The sequence below is a fragment of the Ursus americanus genome, chromosome 1 (assembly GCF_024610735.1).
Source record: "Ursus americanus isolate L20-20 chromosome 1, mUrsAme1.1.p, whole genome shotgun sequence".
In the NCBI taxonomy this organism is placed as follows: Eukaryota; Metazoa; Chordata; class Mammalia; order Carnivora; family Ursidae; genus Ursus; species Ursus americanus.
The window spans coordinates 54,275,061-54,292,187 of record NC_142127.1 but is presented as its reverse complement, the minus strand read 5'-3'; the positions used below and the strand labels follow the sequence as shown (position 1 = coordinate 54,292,187).

At 39.9% G+C, this 17,127-nt stretch overlaps 1 protein-coding gene across 4 annotated transcripts; it reads right to left on the bottom strand.

The window, feature by feature from the left end:
* Nucleotides 1-667: 667 nt before the first annotated feature.
* On the bottom strand, nt 668-10,563 carry HNRNPA3 (heterogeneous nuclear ribonucleoprotein A3). Of its 4 annotated transcripts, none has more exons than XM_045806166.2 (11): nt 10,409-10,563; nt 8,363-8,485; nt 8,126-8,272; nt 7,837-8,047; nt 7,466-7,555; nt 7,290-7,382; nt 7,124-7,204; nt 6,283-6,426; nt 5,177-5,299; nt 5,003-5,076; nt 668-2,221 (listed from the first exon to the last, which is right to left on the bottom strand). In XM_045806166.2, the coding sequence occupies exons 1-10, from the start codon at nt 10,478-10,480 to the stop codon at nt 5,024-5,026; spliced, it is 1,137 nt and encodes a 378-aa protein (XP_045662122.1). In that variant the 5' UTR covers nt 10,481-10,563; the 3' UTR covers nt 668-2,221; nt 5,003-5,023. The 4 variants fall into 4 exon arrangements, with proteins under 4 accessions (XP_045662122.1, XP_045662121.1, XP_045662123.1 ...); XM_045806165.2 differs by lacking the exon at nt 668-2,221 and adding an exon at nt 4,540-4,910; XM_045806167.2 differs by lacking the exon at nt 668-2,221 and adding an exon at nt 4,540-4,910 and having other exon boundaries at nt 6,286-6,426.
* Between the last annotated feature and the right edge of the window lie 6,564 nt (nt 10,564-17,127).

Here is a 17,127-nt window from a genome sequence, read left to right as displayed (position 1 = left end):
GCCGAGTTACTTTGGAACTCTATTGAACTAGGATATAAGGTACTTAAAGCTGCAAAATAACAAAACCACTGCATGTGTTGTAATCACGCAAAATGTGTTGCAATCCTAACAGCTAAAATTCCTCACATGGTTTCAAGTATCTAACATGTTATTAACGCTAAGAATCTAAATACTTGTGCTGTCAAGTTTTCCTAAACATCACAATTCTCAAAGACCTACCTTACAAACTCAGCACTTTGAGAACTGTTATCACCTTTATTTGGGTTAAAATGCAGTAATGCAGTTTGATGAAATTTCATGTTTTTTCCTCCCAGCCCACCCTCACACCACAGCAGACTCAACCAATCCACTGCTTTTGGTGGGGGTGGTGGGGTATCATAACCTTAACTATTTCTTTCCCCAAAGTTCACATTCCTCACTTGCCACCCCAGTATTCTGGTATTCAAGGCTTACATCCCTAATAGGCTTTTGGTTTATTTTTTCCACACCTATTTCTAGTGCCACATATTTGTTTTCCACTGAATAGAATCCATCTTTAAAATTTACTGCTTTGTAAAGGATCATTCCAAGTTTCCCTTTATTTTACTAATAATGTAATATTCACCTAGTGTTTAAATCACCTAGTGTTTAAATCACATGAACACTGTGAAGCAACAAAAACAACACACACATTTCTAAAAATATTTTAATGAAAAAGTTATCTTTCTGTAAACATTTCATTATACTACAAATGAAACATTTGAATCCATTACAGACCACCTCTTAATCTTAAAAATCAGGATAAAACATTGAAATTTAAAAGTAATCTTGAGTATTATATAGGCTAACAATCCTTTCATCACCCCTGCATTAATTTGCAAATTATCCGACTACTTGTGACATCAATTATTGGAACTCCAAGATACTGCTCTTAACTAGAAAGGTTTCAAGTTGTGGCTTACATAGTGGAACTCTTAAAAAACAAGCTTATTTCAGTTGTTCAGATACTTAACAAATCTTTATTACCCAGTTTTCTTCAAGATTTCAGTGTGCATCAGGTTTCTTGGGGTTTTTTTGAAAAAATGTAGCGTGGGAAGCAGTAACATGTGAGATAGCTTGACAAGATCAGCTGAAAAGTTTGCCTCAACCATTTCCCCTTCTTTAGAACCCTTTTTTTTTTTTTTAAACTGGTGCTATGACGGAAGAGCACATTTTTCAGGAATGACAGTGGAGCTACATTTAAATAAAATCACTTTATTTCATAAGAAATGAGATGGACTGTAAAGAACAATGCCTTTTAAAAAATGTTTCCTGTCTTAATTTCACACTAAAACCAGTAAAGAAAATTTATCATTAAAAGACTATTACCTTCTTCAACACTTCATTCTATGTGTAGAAATTCAGTCCTGATTTAGGTACGGAAATAGAGCCAACCAGTCATTTTCTGAGAATAAACTTAGGCAAACTAACCTATCTACTTATAAACCTTATAATTTAGAAACTGTATGATGCCTGTCCAAGTGTTTGCCCAATATGGGGCTTAAACTCATAAACCCAAGTGTGAATTGCGTGCTCTACCGACTGAGCCAGCCAGGTACCCCTCAAATCTCAATTTTTAACAAGCCCTTTTGAGGCGCAATAGCCCTTATGAATAACCAGCAACTGATATGAATAGTAACTAATATCTTAATCATTCTTTGGGAAATCTTTTAAAAAGGAAACATTAGCATAATTAGGCCCTACTAGTTCTGGACAACTGGATAAAAAGAACCAAAAATGTATCTTATTAGTTCAAATAATTCCCTGAATTTATATGCAAGAGAATTTATGAGGCCACTTGAATGAAGACCATTTTTCTATCTGTTCACCTGACAAATGAGGATTGGCACTTTAGTGCTTTTGTTGTGTCATGCTTATTACCTTACTTCTCTTACCAAAAATCACCTGTACCCTAAAGACACCAAGAATGAATTATATACATGGGCCACATCTGACTCAAGATACTCATGGTTGTTGCAGGGCCTTAAACGGTTTTGTGTGTTGGATGTGGTTCTCAGTGTTCAGCTGAATAATTTTGCCAATGTACCTACTAGTTTGAAAATGTGTAAGGTGTACTTGTAGGGAAACAAATGGTGTCATCAGCTTTTACTGTGAGCTACAAACCTTACCCAGCCAGAAACCTTCGTATTTAAGATGGTAGGAAAGACATTCCTCATTTAGGCAAGAAGGGTTCTCATTCAACCTGCAAATCAAAAAGATTACTCTTACCTTGCTTTACAAAAAATTACTCTTTAATTAGTGAAAAAATTCAAATTCAAGCCTTACCTAAATGCTTATTGCCCTTCCTTGCAGGTCTAAATGCTAGACCTAGTGACTGTGGCAACTATCTCTCATTGATGTTCCAATAGGCGAAGAGCTCCTTCCTGCTAGACTTTCTTCGATATTTCAGTTGTAATAAGCAGATTTAACTAGCTTTTGGAAAGTTGCTCACTATCACCATAGTATCTTATGCCTTCACTTCTCTGTAGTTGAAGCTCTTGCTGCTGCCTTGTCATTCTTTATTTATGCTGACTTGTCCATACTCAAAAGGCTGCTGAAGTCCTGTCTTAGTGAGTCTCCTTTGATCCAGACTGTGCTTAAAATGCACATCTTAGGTCCTTTAAAGCTGGTTAAATCGCTCTCCTCATGGCTTACTTTTCCACACTGTTCACAAAAACTAAGCTAATACAACTTATAAACAGGTCACATACACAGATTTCACCTGCTTATAGGTTGCAAACATCAACTTACTGAAAATATTTTCACTATTAAACTAGTTCCAGAACATAGAAAGTTTGTTAACAGTACAATTAACCTCATATGCCATTAAAGGATACTGTCAAGGTTGTGTCAAACAATTTCACAAACAGAAACAGGAAATGTTAATCTCCCCCATTCCTTCAACCTTTATTATATGGAATAAAAGAACTTGAGACAATTTAGCTCAATTTTAATAAAATGTTTCCCAAGCAGTACTTTGACCAGGTACCCAGGTTTAAGTTATGAACATTGACAGTGTCCATTTATATAACCACATTTGAAGTTGTTAAAGACTTAACCATTTTCTAATATTAGCCTATTTTCTACGCTGCTTATTCACATATGTCCATTAACAAATGGAATGTTGTCTGTTACATTTATTGGTTTGTGAGTGTTTTCTGGAGAACTGCAGTATCTGTGAAGACCGATTTCCATGCTGGCATTGCATGCATCCAAATATTAATAATGCACAGAGGCACAGAATTAGAGCAACAAGAGAGCATATTCAAACACTAGCACGCCCCATTCCCCTTTTTATTGCTTGTTTTTGCTTAGTACTTCTGAAAACAAAAATAATCTCGAATTCAACGTTCAACTGCCAAAGAAAAGAATAACAGCAGAGCACATAACTTAGGGCTTGAATGAAATTGTAAGCACTAGCTGGCGCAAAACAGTAGACATTGGTGTTTATATATATGACCTTATCTGAAACTCTTCTCAACCAAGGTCTTCCAAACCAAACTGTTAACTCATACCAACATGATTTAGGTTCAAGCATACACATGGGATAACAGTGTGTTCTTTTGGATTTTAAGTAAGCAAGAACTCAGACTATTCAAATTTGAATTCAGGTCTCTGGGAAGTGAGAAGCTTGTACTAAGCAACTGTGCTACACTTCTACTGCAGTAAAGTCATTTGGGATTTTATCTAGACTGTCCTCGGTTTTATCCAATAAAATACAGAGGGTACAAACAGGAAAGCATGCCAGCCAGTTAAGGGTTCAACAATGCATGATTTTTATTCTCTTGCTTCTGAAAGCTTGTATCAAAAAAATATATATATATTAAACCAAGGAAAATAACTGAAGACTTATGGGCCTCTTGTGCTTTGAAAAGGAAAAAAAAAAGGGGTAGCCGCTAATTTGCTCAGACACAGGCTTAGTGGTCCTGTATTTTGAAGTTTTTAAGAATGGTTTTTAAGGGAAGGGAAAACATCCACTACCCCTTTCCAGAATTTTAAACAGAGGGCAGTAGACATTCTTTACACCCAAATAAAACTATGGCAGTTCACACGTGACCAAGGTGAATGTAGAATGGAGATGTTCTAAACACAGCTAGGACTCTCAGCAAAACTCACACACTAAAATCATATGATTACATTTTGAAAGAAAATGCACAAAAACCAAATAGGAATTTTGAGATTTTTTCATTTGAAGGTAAATCTTAACGCTATTAAATTCACAAATATGCTAATTTAAATACCCAATTCTATTTATCTAAAACACACATTGCAAACATACAAATATCTATTCTCTCCACATGTCAGAGCCCATTCATTTCATGGTTTGGAAATGCGGAGAATAGATTCCCCTTAAACTGCAAGTCAGCAGGTGTTTCTTTACAGTTAACTTTAGCAAAATTCATACAAAATAGTAATTAACAATGATCTTCTTTACTTGTTAACTCACAAGGAAACACCTTCAAAACTGCATTTTGTTAAAGTTTCTGTACTAAAATGTAGAAAAACTGAACTACACAAATATTGAAAAGTTAAAAATTCCTTAATTTTTTATTCCTGGTACCACTACCACAATTTACAGGGCAATATACCTGATGTAATGAAAAGAAAAAGAAAAAGACAAAGCTACAACAGATAAAAGACCTCAGGAATGTACATCTAATTGACACTACATTGCATTAATCAATAGCTGCACTTTTTGCAAACTGTGGCTATGACAGTCCTGAACAAGAAGGGTTTCCTGTTTAAGCTGCAGTAACTTTTCTGACTATGGATCATCGTTCCTTCTGTGGCAGATTTTTACAGTTCCTCTAATGCATTTGGGACGACTGTCTCAAAGTAACCTGCAGCTTTCCTGACAACTCCTCGCTCTCTCTCCTGCTAAGAACTGTAGCCTGTTGAATAATACAGGATAAAAAAATTATTACACTCAGTGAACAGTTCCACATATTCTTTATCATCAATATAAAATTTTAAAGATACCTACCCTTTTCTTCTGAATTTTTTTTTAGAACCTTCTGCTACCATATCCACCACTTCCACCACCAGATCCATAACCACCTAGAAATAACACAGGTTGTTTTTTAAAAAAATGTTTTTAAGTTTTTAAATTAAGAAATCCATGAGAAATTTTAACTAAAAGGGGAGGGGGAGAACTTACCACCATAGGGACTGCCCGAGCTTCTTCCACCAAAACTGCCCCCCTTCATGGGTCCATAATTTGACTGCTGTTGTCCACTATAATTTCCAAAATCATTATAGTTCCCACCACCACCATAGTTACCTGAAATTACAAAGGTTTTACTTGTGGTTAACCTACACAATTATTTTCCTCTTTTAATACACGTGCGTATTATCTTTCCATAATCATGACAGCACACTCTAGGAAATGTACAATGCAACCCTTCGAAAACCATATATAGAGCTACGGACTCCACAACAGAGGCCGCTTGCAGACTTCAGGCATTAAGAGAGGGAAAAGAGTGAAGATGGTCCTGAAGAACATGTATGTGAATAGATGTCATCTTTTGTTCTACATCAGATGCCAACATCCTTGCACATTCTTGGCTTCATACCACTAACCCCATCAAAACTGTGCTTGATTCACTCCAATTTGGACACAGCACAACTTCTAAGTCAATGACAAAGAAGGTACTTTAAATTGGCTGTTAAAAAAAATTTTCTAGGGGTGCCTGGCTGGCTCAGTGGGTAGAGCATGCAACTCTTGATCTTGGGGTCCGAGTTCGAGCCCCATGTTGGGCATAGAGGGATTAAAAATAAAGAAAAATTTAAAAATTAAAAAAAAAAAAAAACCAAACCCTAAAAACCTTGTCAGAACATTAATGCACACCCAAAAAATTCAGTGCATTATTTATAACAAAGCGCTTTACCTGTAGTTATCATAGAATAATGATGCAAACTTGCTTATTGTCTGAAATGTACCTAGGACTTCTGTCCCCTTAACTCCAGACCATTTCATTTCAGTGTGTCTGCATGTTCAATTTGCAGTTCCCATTTGTCCAATTTAAAAATGCCCAGAATTCTGACAATAAGTACATTAATGAAAAATGTCCATTTCAATTACATAAACAGCGAACGTATTTTACCAATTGTTAAATAGCCAGCAAAGCGAGAAAATTCAGTTTAATCTTTCATCATTTGAGTATTTCCTAGTATTACTATTTAACCAAATGTTGCATTTTAATATTTTCAAATATGTTATGAACTATAAACAATTTTGAACATTTAGAACAAGTGAAAGCTTACCACCTCCAAAATTTCCTCCTTCATTGTAACCATCATATCCTCCACCACCACCACCATATCCGCCTCCTTGGTTTCCATATCCTGGTCCACCACCACCATAGCCTCCTCTACTACTATAACCAGGACCACCACCATAGTTGCCACCTTAAAAAAATTGGGAGTCACACAAAAACATAAATGTGTTAAGTCAAGTTACTGAACCCTGTATTACCAACTGATCAACTTGAAAATGAACCAATGACTTAACATTCTAAAAACTGGTAATACCTCATTAACAGAGCATCAAAAACCTGGGCTGGGGTGCCTGGGTGGCTCACTTGGTTAAGTATCTGCCTTAGGCCCAGGTCATGATCCCAGGGTCCTGGGACTGAGCCCTGCATCAGGCTCCCTGCTCCGTGGGGAACCTGCTTCTCCTTCTCCCTCTGCCATTCCCCTCCACCCCCCACTTGTACTCTCTGGCTGTCAAGTAACCTAAAAAAAAAAAAAAAAAAAAAAAAAAAAAAAAAAAAAAGCCTAGCCTTGTGAGGATTAAGACAAATGCATAAATACCTTTTCACACTAAAAAAAATTTTTCTAATTTTTAGAAATTAAAGTTCACTAAAGAAAACAGTGAACAGTCTCCTGAGACAGACAATTCAGCTCAAACACTAGTAAAATAAATGTTACTGGCCAAAAAAGAACTCGCTAATGCTACAAATTTAGGGGGGAAAAAATCTAGTTCAGAATACTTTAATGGTGAAGCCACGCAAGTTATAACTGAAATAAAAATATAAACAAATATGTAACCTTCCATAAAGTACAGAAACAAAATCAAAGTATCAAACATCCATTAAAAACTTACCATCACCTCCAAATCCATTATATCCACCATCACCTCCTCCATAACTACCTCTGCTGCCACCACCTCCACCACCATAGCCTCCTGAGGAAAATCAAGGCATGAATTAAAAATAAACATACAACTTACCAATAAATTTCAGACAGACACAATCAAAGACCCCTCTTACCTCTTCCACCAAAGTTTCCACCACGGCCAAAGTTACCACCACCTCCAAAGTTTCCTCCACGACCCATGAAGTTGCCAGATCCACCTCCACGACCTTTAACACGGGCAAAGGAGAGCTTTAAAAACTTTACAAATGCCACTCGCACCTACTGTAGGTGTATCTATTGTACTACTCACCTCTTTGTGATCCAGCAGACTGCATTTCTTGTTTAGAAAGGGCCTTTTTCACTTCACAATTATGCCCATTAATAGTGTGGTATTTCTGAACTAAAATTTGTTTTAATCAAACAAACAAACAGAAGTTATTTGAGGTTTGGAAAAACACATATAAATGATAACCTTTATCACTACATAACTTACTCAAATATCAAGTAAGTAGTGACTGAGTGAGAATGAGGGAGTGTTCTAAAATGTCATTTATGAAAACTGAACCATATGTTATATATGCTATCAAACAATACAAAATGATAAGCAATTTGGCAAATCTAACATAGCACAAAGGGACCTTTTCTGTTTTCTCATTCAGGTCCCAATAAATTTCTACTTACCAACAATTTTATCAACTGTATCATGATCATCAAAAGTTACAAAAGCAAATCCTCTCTTTTTTCCACTCTGCCTGTCTTCCATAACTTCTATGGTTTCAATCTTGCCATACTTTTCAAAGTAGTCTCTCAAGTTATATTCTTCTGTATCTTCTTTAATACCACCAACAAAAATTTTCTTCACTGTTAGATGGGCACCAGGCTTTACAGAATCCTACAAATAAAAAAATAAGTCAAAACCCAAATTCTCCAACAATCTCACGTGTCACAAAGCATAATATTATCAAAATACCTCTCTAGAAACAGCTCTCTTTGGTTCCACTACACGCCCATCAACCTTGTGTGGTCGGGCACACATTGCTGCATCCACCTCTTCAACACAAGAGTAAGTCACAAAACCAAAACCCCTGGAACGTTTTGTTTGGGGGTCTCTCATCACCTACAAAACAAAAATTTTGAGTATTGAAATACATCTGTAGAGGTCCTACACCCTTTAACAACCTTTTTTTCTGTTCCTTTAGTAACTCACCACACAATCTGTAAGTGTACCCCATTTTTCAAAATGTTCTCTTAAACTATCATCTGTAGTTTCAAAGCTCAAACCACCAATAAACAGTTTTCTCAACTGCTCTGGTTCCTTTGGATCATGGCCCTGAGGAAACAAATACGTTTTAATTATTTCTTTTAGCAGGTGAATTGCTGAAATGTAGACGTCTTTAATCTGCTACAAATAATAAACTCAGCATCAAATTCATGTACCATTAACATTTTGTCCAATTAAAAATTGGAATAAGATCACGCATCAAATGGTTAAAGGTACCCAAGTACCAAAAAAAATCTATACAGCCTTTCAAATGCCGACATCACCTGAACTACATTTAAGTCCAAGAAAATTCCAGAATCAAAGTCCTTTAACTTTAGACTACAACTAAAAGTATCTGGGGACAAATTATTTTAAAAGTTGCTACTGACAAACTGCTCTTTAAGAAACCAAAGTGCTGTAGTAGTGTTCCATCCACACCATTTTTCATGTCTTCCCTCATCAGTCTACACTTCAAACATTCCATGTTAAACCACAAAACTGTGAAGTATGTAACTTAAAGGTTCTGAGTGGCAAATTTTTAAAAATCCTTCAGTTTCAAGCACAGCAAGGTTAAAATAGGTATTATGCAATTAAAGAGTAAACCAGCATTATCCCCCACCCCAGAATACAAAAAGAAACCGACCATTATCCTGATAGCTTTCTGTAACCAATTTATGTTCCAGGTTTTATACTGTAAAGTTACCTATTTGCACTTGTATTACAGGGCAAAAGTTTCAAAAAGATATTACAGGGTCACAAAAAGGGCAAGTTGCATTTGTATTAAATATAGTATATACTTTTTGACAATAATGGAGAACAGGAACTGAGATTTTTAAAAAGATACGGTCCGAACTGTTTTGCAACTGAACTAGCTCCTCACTAAATTACATGAACTGCCATTCAATGCATGCATTAAGTATAGTTCATCCAAAGTCCTTAAATAAAGCGGCTCACATTTACATTCTAATGTCTTCATGTGTCTTCCAAAGTAGAGATGTTAAGGCATTTAATATGAAAAGATTGTCACATACTAGAAAAAAATGTTAAATGATTAATAGCCTAAAGCATCAATTCACTTGGTCTCATCTTTTCAAATCTTGGTTAATACATTTAATCGATAGAACACGGAGATGACAAGAAATTATAACCCACATGAAATTATCTCAAACACATGAAAAATTCAACTTTGGTTGCAGCCCTCTCAAACAAAAATTCAAGAAAAACTACAACCAGAGCCGACCCACATGGCGCGAAAATACGTGTAATTCTAAGTACTTTAGCAAGAATGGCAGATCAGGAAGTATTTTAAAGCAGCAAACTTTTTAAAAATTTCGTACTGTCAACAGGGTACTGCGAAGAAAAAACAGGAGAGTTAAATTCTCGTCGCCTTAAAGATATCTGAAAGGACTAGAAACGCGCCGGCAGTAACTTCAGCGAAAGCACTAGGCCGCAAGATTCGAGGCCATTTGTGGCATTTTCTGCCGGGCCGCCTACTCGCGCTTCCTTCCAATCCCGCGCTCTTTCCCGGCGGCGGAGCGAGGCGGCGGCCATTGCGGCCCAATGCGCCATTTCGTAACGCGGCAGCGGATCAATGTCAATGTGGCCGCCGCCCGCCTGCTCGCTCGCTCGCCCGGATGTGACTGCTCGTCCCTTCCCCTCCCCCACCGCCTCCTCCCAACCGCTCCCGCCGGGGCCCGCCATGCCGCCCTCGGCCTCGAATCCGAGGCCGCGCGGCCGGCGGGCCGGGTCCCCTCCCGAGGTCTCCCCAGCCACGCAGCGCCTCCGAGGGGCCACCTGTGCAGCCGAAGGAGAAAGCGAGGAGGGCGAGGGGCCCCAAGAAGGCCTCCGAGGCCCGCTCCCCTCCCCCCCCACCGCCCGTCTCAACGCAGAGCGCGGGACGGCCGATCCGGTCCACCCGGCCTCCCCGCTCCCACCGAGCTAAGCCCCCCACGCCGGCCACTACCCATCAACCCCCCGCTCTCCCCCTAATACCTCCTCCCCCCGGCGGCGGCGGCGACGGCCGGAGTCGGGCTGGGGGCGACCGGGCGGCGGTTTTACCTCCATTTTGAGACCGGACTCGCCTCTTCCAACTCGAGTTCAATATGGGACCGAGAGGAAGAGGCGGGGCTAGTCATCACGTGACGCGCTTTCCGCGCGCCGCCGTGCTGGTGGGGGAGGGGCGAGTCGGGAAGGGGCGTGGCCAACTGGGCGCGAAGAGAGTATGGACGAGCGGGTTGGCTGGCGAGGAACGGGGGCGGGCCGGGCCGCGGGAACGCGCGCGTCTCTCCAACTTCCAGTGCGGTGCCGCCCTTTCCGCCGTTCGCGCCCGGGCTGCTGTGGTGACGTCCGCTTGGACTCAGCCAATGGTGAGCGCCCACGTCGGGAGAAGGCCTTGTGACCGCTCGTCACGGGAGAAAAAGGCCTTTCTCTTTCTTCTTGCGTTTTTTTCCCCACCCCCACGTAGGCCTCTCGGTGTTCACTTGCGAGTTCATTTCTTTCCGGTGCCTGAATAAAACTCCACTTTTCTTTCTTGTACTTCAAGGTTGTAAGAAAGCCTTCTGGGCCCCTCGGCATCTCCTCACACTCTAACGTATGCCAGAGACCAGTTTCTGTGACTGAGACGCCCACTGTGAGGGCCCGCACTGAACAGTCCTGCGACCCCCGACTTATATGAATCTTGGGCACGTTGGAAAGGCCTCAAAAACGCGGCTGACATAGTGAAATTTCACCCTTAATGAGGTGAGGCAGAACTGATCGAGGTTAGTTCATAAAGTACTCACCGAACTCAAGAAATCTGTCGCCACTGTTTACTTAACTTCTGGTTACTGTGGAAAGAGCTGAAGCAGCTGTTCTCGCGGATTTAATTTAAGGAATGATTTACAAGATTTCTAAAAGGATGGGCAGATAGTCTTCTATGCGCGAGTGATTTTTTTACCTTAATGTTTCCAGCTCGGTCTCGAAGTATAACGAACGAGATAAAAGAGTTAGAAACCAGAGATCTAATAATCCTTTCTTGATCTAGCGAAGTAATTTCAAGTCATTCGACCTTACTGAGCTTTTGTTTTAGTTTTTTAAATGAAAGTGGGGGTGAAATTAGGTGATCTCCAACACCTTTGAGAGCTGTGAATTAATAGTCTACGGATCCATATTTAAAGAAAGGTGCTGATAAAAGTGACCACAATTTACAAGTCTCCCTGCCCTGCTTAGAAATGCCCTGTATTTTAATGTAGCAGTGCATAAGAGCACCTCCTTTAGAATTGATCAAGTCCTCCCTTGGAAAGATTAGAAATAAAGTCAAATATATTATAAATTCCTTGAAAAACAGTTCTTGTTAACAAATGGGGAATGGTCGGTTTGGAGTTTAGAAAAGAGAACACAAAGAATAAGAATTTGTTGGTATTTATCTACCACTGCCAAGCGTAACAGGTGTTTTATTTGGGAGACATGAACAAAAAGTACTTTGTTCTGCAGCAGAAACCAGTCACCAGGCCTTCATGTACTTGGATGAAATAACCCTCCAAACCAGCCTCCTCCTGTTACTATGATTCCATATCAAAAGCAAACAATTATGTATTCTTATCAGGTACTCCTAATAGCCAACAACAGTAGTTAAGACATTCAGAAAATGTTTACCCCAGTGTTTTGCTTATACATCAAAGCTTTGTGAGTTTGATTACTGTGAAACAGTCATGCATAACTTCATCAATTCGTGTACTTAGAAAAACACAAAGTTAAAGACCTTAGGAAGATGGTATCCACACCAAGGTACCTAAGAGGCGCTTCAAGGGTGATCAAGAAGACTGATCACTTGGCTTCACTATAGGACATGTTCGTCCAGATGTTTCCTAACCAAGTTATTTCTAATAATAACAATCATAATTTGCTGCTATTCTTTCTCTTTTGAATTGTATTAAATTCTTTTTTTTTTTAGATTTTATTTATTTATTTGAAAGAAAGAAAGAGAGAAGGAACAGTGGGAGGGGAAGAGGGAGAGGGAGAAGCAGACTTCCCGCCAAGCAGGGAGCCTGATGCAGGACTCGATCCCAGGACCCTGGGATCATGACCTGGGCCAAAGGCAGCCGCTTAACCAACTGAGCCTCCCAGGCGTCCCTGAATTGTATTAAATTCTTATATTCATATGAGAAATGATGGGGGATGTGATGTTAAGTACTTCACCCAGGAACCTGGTATATCAGTCCATTTATTCTCTTTTGTCCTTCAGTAAATGTAGATCCTCTCTTTGTTTTTGTCCAGGTTTGTTGTTCATCCAGACTCTGTGATTTTTAGACATTAGCTATTTTTTATGCTTTTGTCTAAGCTTACCCTCCAGCCCTGCAGCCGCATGGTATCTCATACAAATATCCATGCTGGAGTTCTTGACCCTGTTGGATACAGACTTGAATCTTAGCCGTTGTCTATCCCTGTAGCCCTGGCTCTCTTTGAAATGTGATAGAGAGGAAAGAGAGTATATGGGGTGGGAAGCAGGGAACAAGGGTCCTAGCGTAAGATGAGGTGGCAGACACACTTTATAAATAAATTATATCAGGGCCTCTCAACTTCTTGCATATCACAGCACATACAGAAAATGATAATTTTTGCACAGCACACTAGGTTACCTAGATGAGATTTGGAAGCATCTAAACGATGGTAAAAAAAAAATTCATAGCATTATCTTTATGTAATTATAAATTACACTGTGTTAGAGAAGATATTAGAAATTGCATTTGAATAACCCAAATAAATTTTTCCACATTTTTAAATGATCAACTTGAACTTGTTTCTGTGAATATATTTTGATACTAGGTTTTATGGTTGAAGTGACTTTATGCAGTTTCTGATCTAAACTTCTCTCTTTTTTTAAAAAGATTTTATCTATTTGAGAGAGAGAGTGTGTGAGAGAGAGAGAGAGCGCGCACACGTGCGGGGGGAGGCAGAGGGAGAAGCAGGCTCTCCGCTGAGCAGGGAGCCCGATGTGGGGCTCAACCCCAGGACCATGGGATCATGACCCGAGCCAAAGGCAGACGCTCAACCAACTGAGCCACCCAGCTGCCCGTGATCTTAACTTTTTAATGATAAACTTCTCATATTCCGAATAGTAATTATCGGTGAGGGACTCTGATCACGTAAGTGGGTGATAAAATACTTAAAATCATTTTGGGGCAACCATTCAAAATTTACAATTATAATTATATTTAAAGAATAATAATTCTTTTACTGACAGATGTAATATTGCAATGTCATAAGATAATGCAAATGGATTTGGAACCCAATAGTGTATTTTTTATCTGGATTTCCACATTGAAACTCTAGCTTTCAGAACATGCATGCACTGTCAGCAGCTAATCTGGGCACCAAAAAAAGAGTGCATTGCTACAAAGGGATAGAAATAGCCACTACATGTTAAGAAGAATATTAAGGGCATTGCCTGGAGTTGAGCCCACCAGAAACCCCACTCTGCCCAGGCTCCTCTTTCACCCTCTAACAAACTACCCGAGACTTTGTGCTCTGCCCCTAGGATATCTGGATCACAAACTCGAGCATTGGCTCCAACATATCTCTGGTCCATGATGTGCACTGAAGTGCTTTGCATGTGGATGCCCATGTGACAGGCATCTCCTTGGCCATGCACACTCAGCAGGACTTAAGTGCTGGTTGTTGTCCACAGTGCTTGCTGCTGCTTTGGCATACATCCTGGACTGCTCCACACAGGTTGCCTTAAGGAGACCTAAACAAGGCAGCTCATGGCCAGAGGTACTGACCCAGGGAGCTCTGGCTCTCCCTGAACCCTCTGAACTGCCCCATTGCAGGAGAGGTCAGTTCCTTAATCCACATTCAGGACACCAGCATGCCAAAGTTCAGTAGTTATGAAGCACTACCTAGATTGTGTGCCTAATTTTATGAATGAGGAAGTTGTTCTGCAGATCAAGGAGTTGATTTTTTCTTTTTCTTTTTCTTTTTTTTTTTTTAAAGATTTTATTTATTTGACAGAGAGAGACACAGCGAGAGAGGGAACACAAGCAGGGGGAGTGAGAGAGGGAGAAGCAGGCTTCCTGCTGAGCAGGGAGCGTGATGTGGGACTTGATCCCAGAACTCTGGGATCATGACCTGAGCCGAAGGCAGACACTTAACGACTGAGCCACCCAGGAGCCCCAGGAGTTGATTTTTTCTAAGAATAATAGCGAATTATGGCAGAGTCAGAACTAAAAGAGAAAGAAAATTGATTGAAAATGTTTTGGAAGGAGGAAGGTAATTCTTAGGAGGAATTGTAATATAAGCTTTGTTACCCACCACTATATTCAGAATATGATAATAACTTTATTTTTCTAAAATCCTGTGTTTTATTTCTTTTTATTTATTTTAACGATTTTATTTATTTGTCAGAGAGCGAAAGAGAGCACAAGCAGGGGGAGTGATAGGCTGAGGGAGAAGCAGGCTCCCTGCTGATGCGGGACTGATTCCAGGACCCTGGGATCATGACCTGAACCGAAGGCAGCTGCTTAACTGACTGAGCCACCCAGGTGTCCCAAAATCTTGGTTTTTACATAAGGAGTATATAAAGTAAAACACAACAAAATTCCATTTATATTTTCTTCTAGACCTAATGAATGTATTAAAATATATGAATGCGTATGGGGCACCCAGGTAGCTCAGTCAGTTAAGCGCCTGCCTTCAGCTCAGGTCATGGTCTCAGGGTGCTGGGATAGAGCCCCATTTGGAGCTCCCTGCTCAGCAGGAATCGGCTTCTCCTTCTCCCTTTACCCCTCCCCCTGCTTGTGCACACGCACGTGCTTGCTCTCTCTCTCAAATAAATAAATATATGAATGTATATATGTAACCATAACTATTTCATTTATACAAAAATATATCAAACTATCCAGATTGATCTGAAGTTTTCATTTAACCCCCACTTAATAAACCAGTAATTTATTGAACTCTATGTGCCAGGCACTGCTAAGTGCTGAAAATTCATTATAGTCACATTTTTAAAAAAGATTTTGTTTGTTTATTTGAGAGAGAGAAGATGTGCACACACTTGCACAAGGTGGGGGAGGGGCAGCGGGAGAGGGAGAAGCTGACTCCCTGCTGAGCAGGGATCTCATGCTGTCAGAGGCAGGGGCTTGATCCCAGGACCCTGAAATCAGGATCTGAGCCAAAGGCAGACACTTAGCCAACTGAGCCACCCAGGCGCCCCTATAGTCACATTTTTGGACACGTACCGTATACCTGGCACTTTTCTAAGCACCTTCTATTCCTGATCTCATTTGATTTGCTTAGCAACCTTAGGAGTAGGTCCCATTATTGCCATTTTTTTTAGGTGAGTAAACTAGGGTTTAGGAAGTTGAATAAATTGATCAGGGTCATATAGGCCCTACAACTGAGGAGTTGAGGTGGAATGTTACATCATAGCTCTTTGTACATTTTACTATTCTTGAAAGTAACAACCTTTTCTTAAAAGATTTTCTGTCCTGTATCTGTCACATTCACTACCTCTTTCATCATGTCTCCAAAGACTTGTGTACAAGAGTGGCTGTCTCATAGTAGGCAACTCGTTTGTTTTTGAAGAAATAAGTGAATAAGGGGTTCCCCAGGTGGCCCAGTCGTTTAAGCATCTGCTTTCAGCTCAGGTCATGATCTCAGGGTCCTGGGATTGAGCCCTACATTGGGCTCCCTGCCCAGTGGGGAGCCTGCTTCTCCCTCTCCCTATGCCTGCTGCCCCCCCTGCTTGTGCTTGCACTCACTCTCTGTGATATAAATGTTCTTTAAAAAGTCTTTAAAAATAAATAAATAAATAAATAAATAAATAAATAAACAAACAATGAATGAAATATTTTTGGCCTAGTGCAAAATGAAAATGCAGCGCCCCTTGTTCAAAAATTAGTAAGAATTTCAAGACTGACATCAGAGTATCAAGCCAAACCAGGACTCTCCAGAGCCCAGTGCCCTGTGTAGAATGTTCTGTCATATACCTATGAGGCTGACCTGATGCCTAGTGTAGTGCCCTGTCTAGAGTAGGCTCTCAGTCTCTTAAACAATTTGTTCACTCTTCATTTTGTGATGTATCTACACTTCCTCATCAGCAACTCATTTCTTAAGTGTTCATAATCTAGTTTGTTCCTCAGGCTATGGAAAATTTCTTCAAAGTCATAAATGATTATCTAACCATCAAATTAATTTTTCTATTCTCAGTGTTAATTCTTTTGACTTAGTTCAGGCCACTTTAGCAAAATACCAGAGATTGGGTGAATTTAAAAACATTTATTTTCTACAGTTTTAGACTGGGAAGTCTATCAAGGGTGCCAGTATGGTTGGTTTCTTGTTAGAGCCCTCTTCCTGACTGCAGATGGCTGCCTTCTTGCTGTGTCCTTACATGGAAAAAAGAGAAAGAGAACTAGCTCTTGTGTTTCTTCTTTATAAGGACACTAAGCCCAACATGAGAACTCTACCTTGCTGACTTGATTGTCTCCTACTAAAGGCCTCATCTCCAAGTACCAACACATTTGGTATTAGGGTTCCAACCTGTGAATTTTGGGGCAACACAAATATTCAATCCATAGCATACCTCCCTAACCCGGGGATTGACAATAATGCCTATCCCTCCTTTTTGGTGTTCTCCTACCTTGTCTTTATTAAGGACATTAATTCTCCCCTTCACTGTTCTCTCTAATCCCCTCTGGATCCTTTCCTCCATTTCCTTCTCCCTCTGTTTCCAT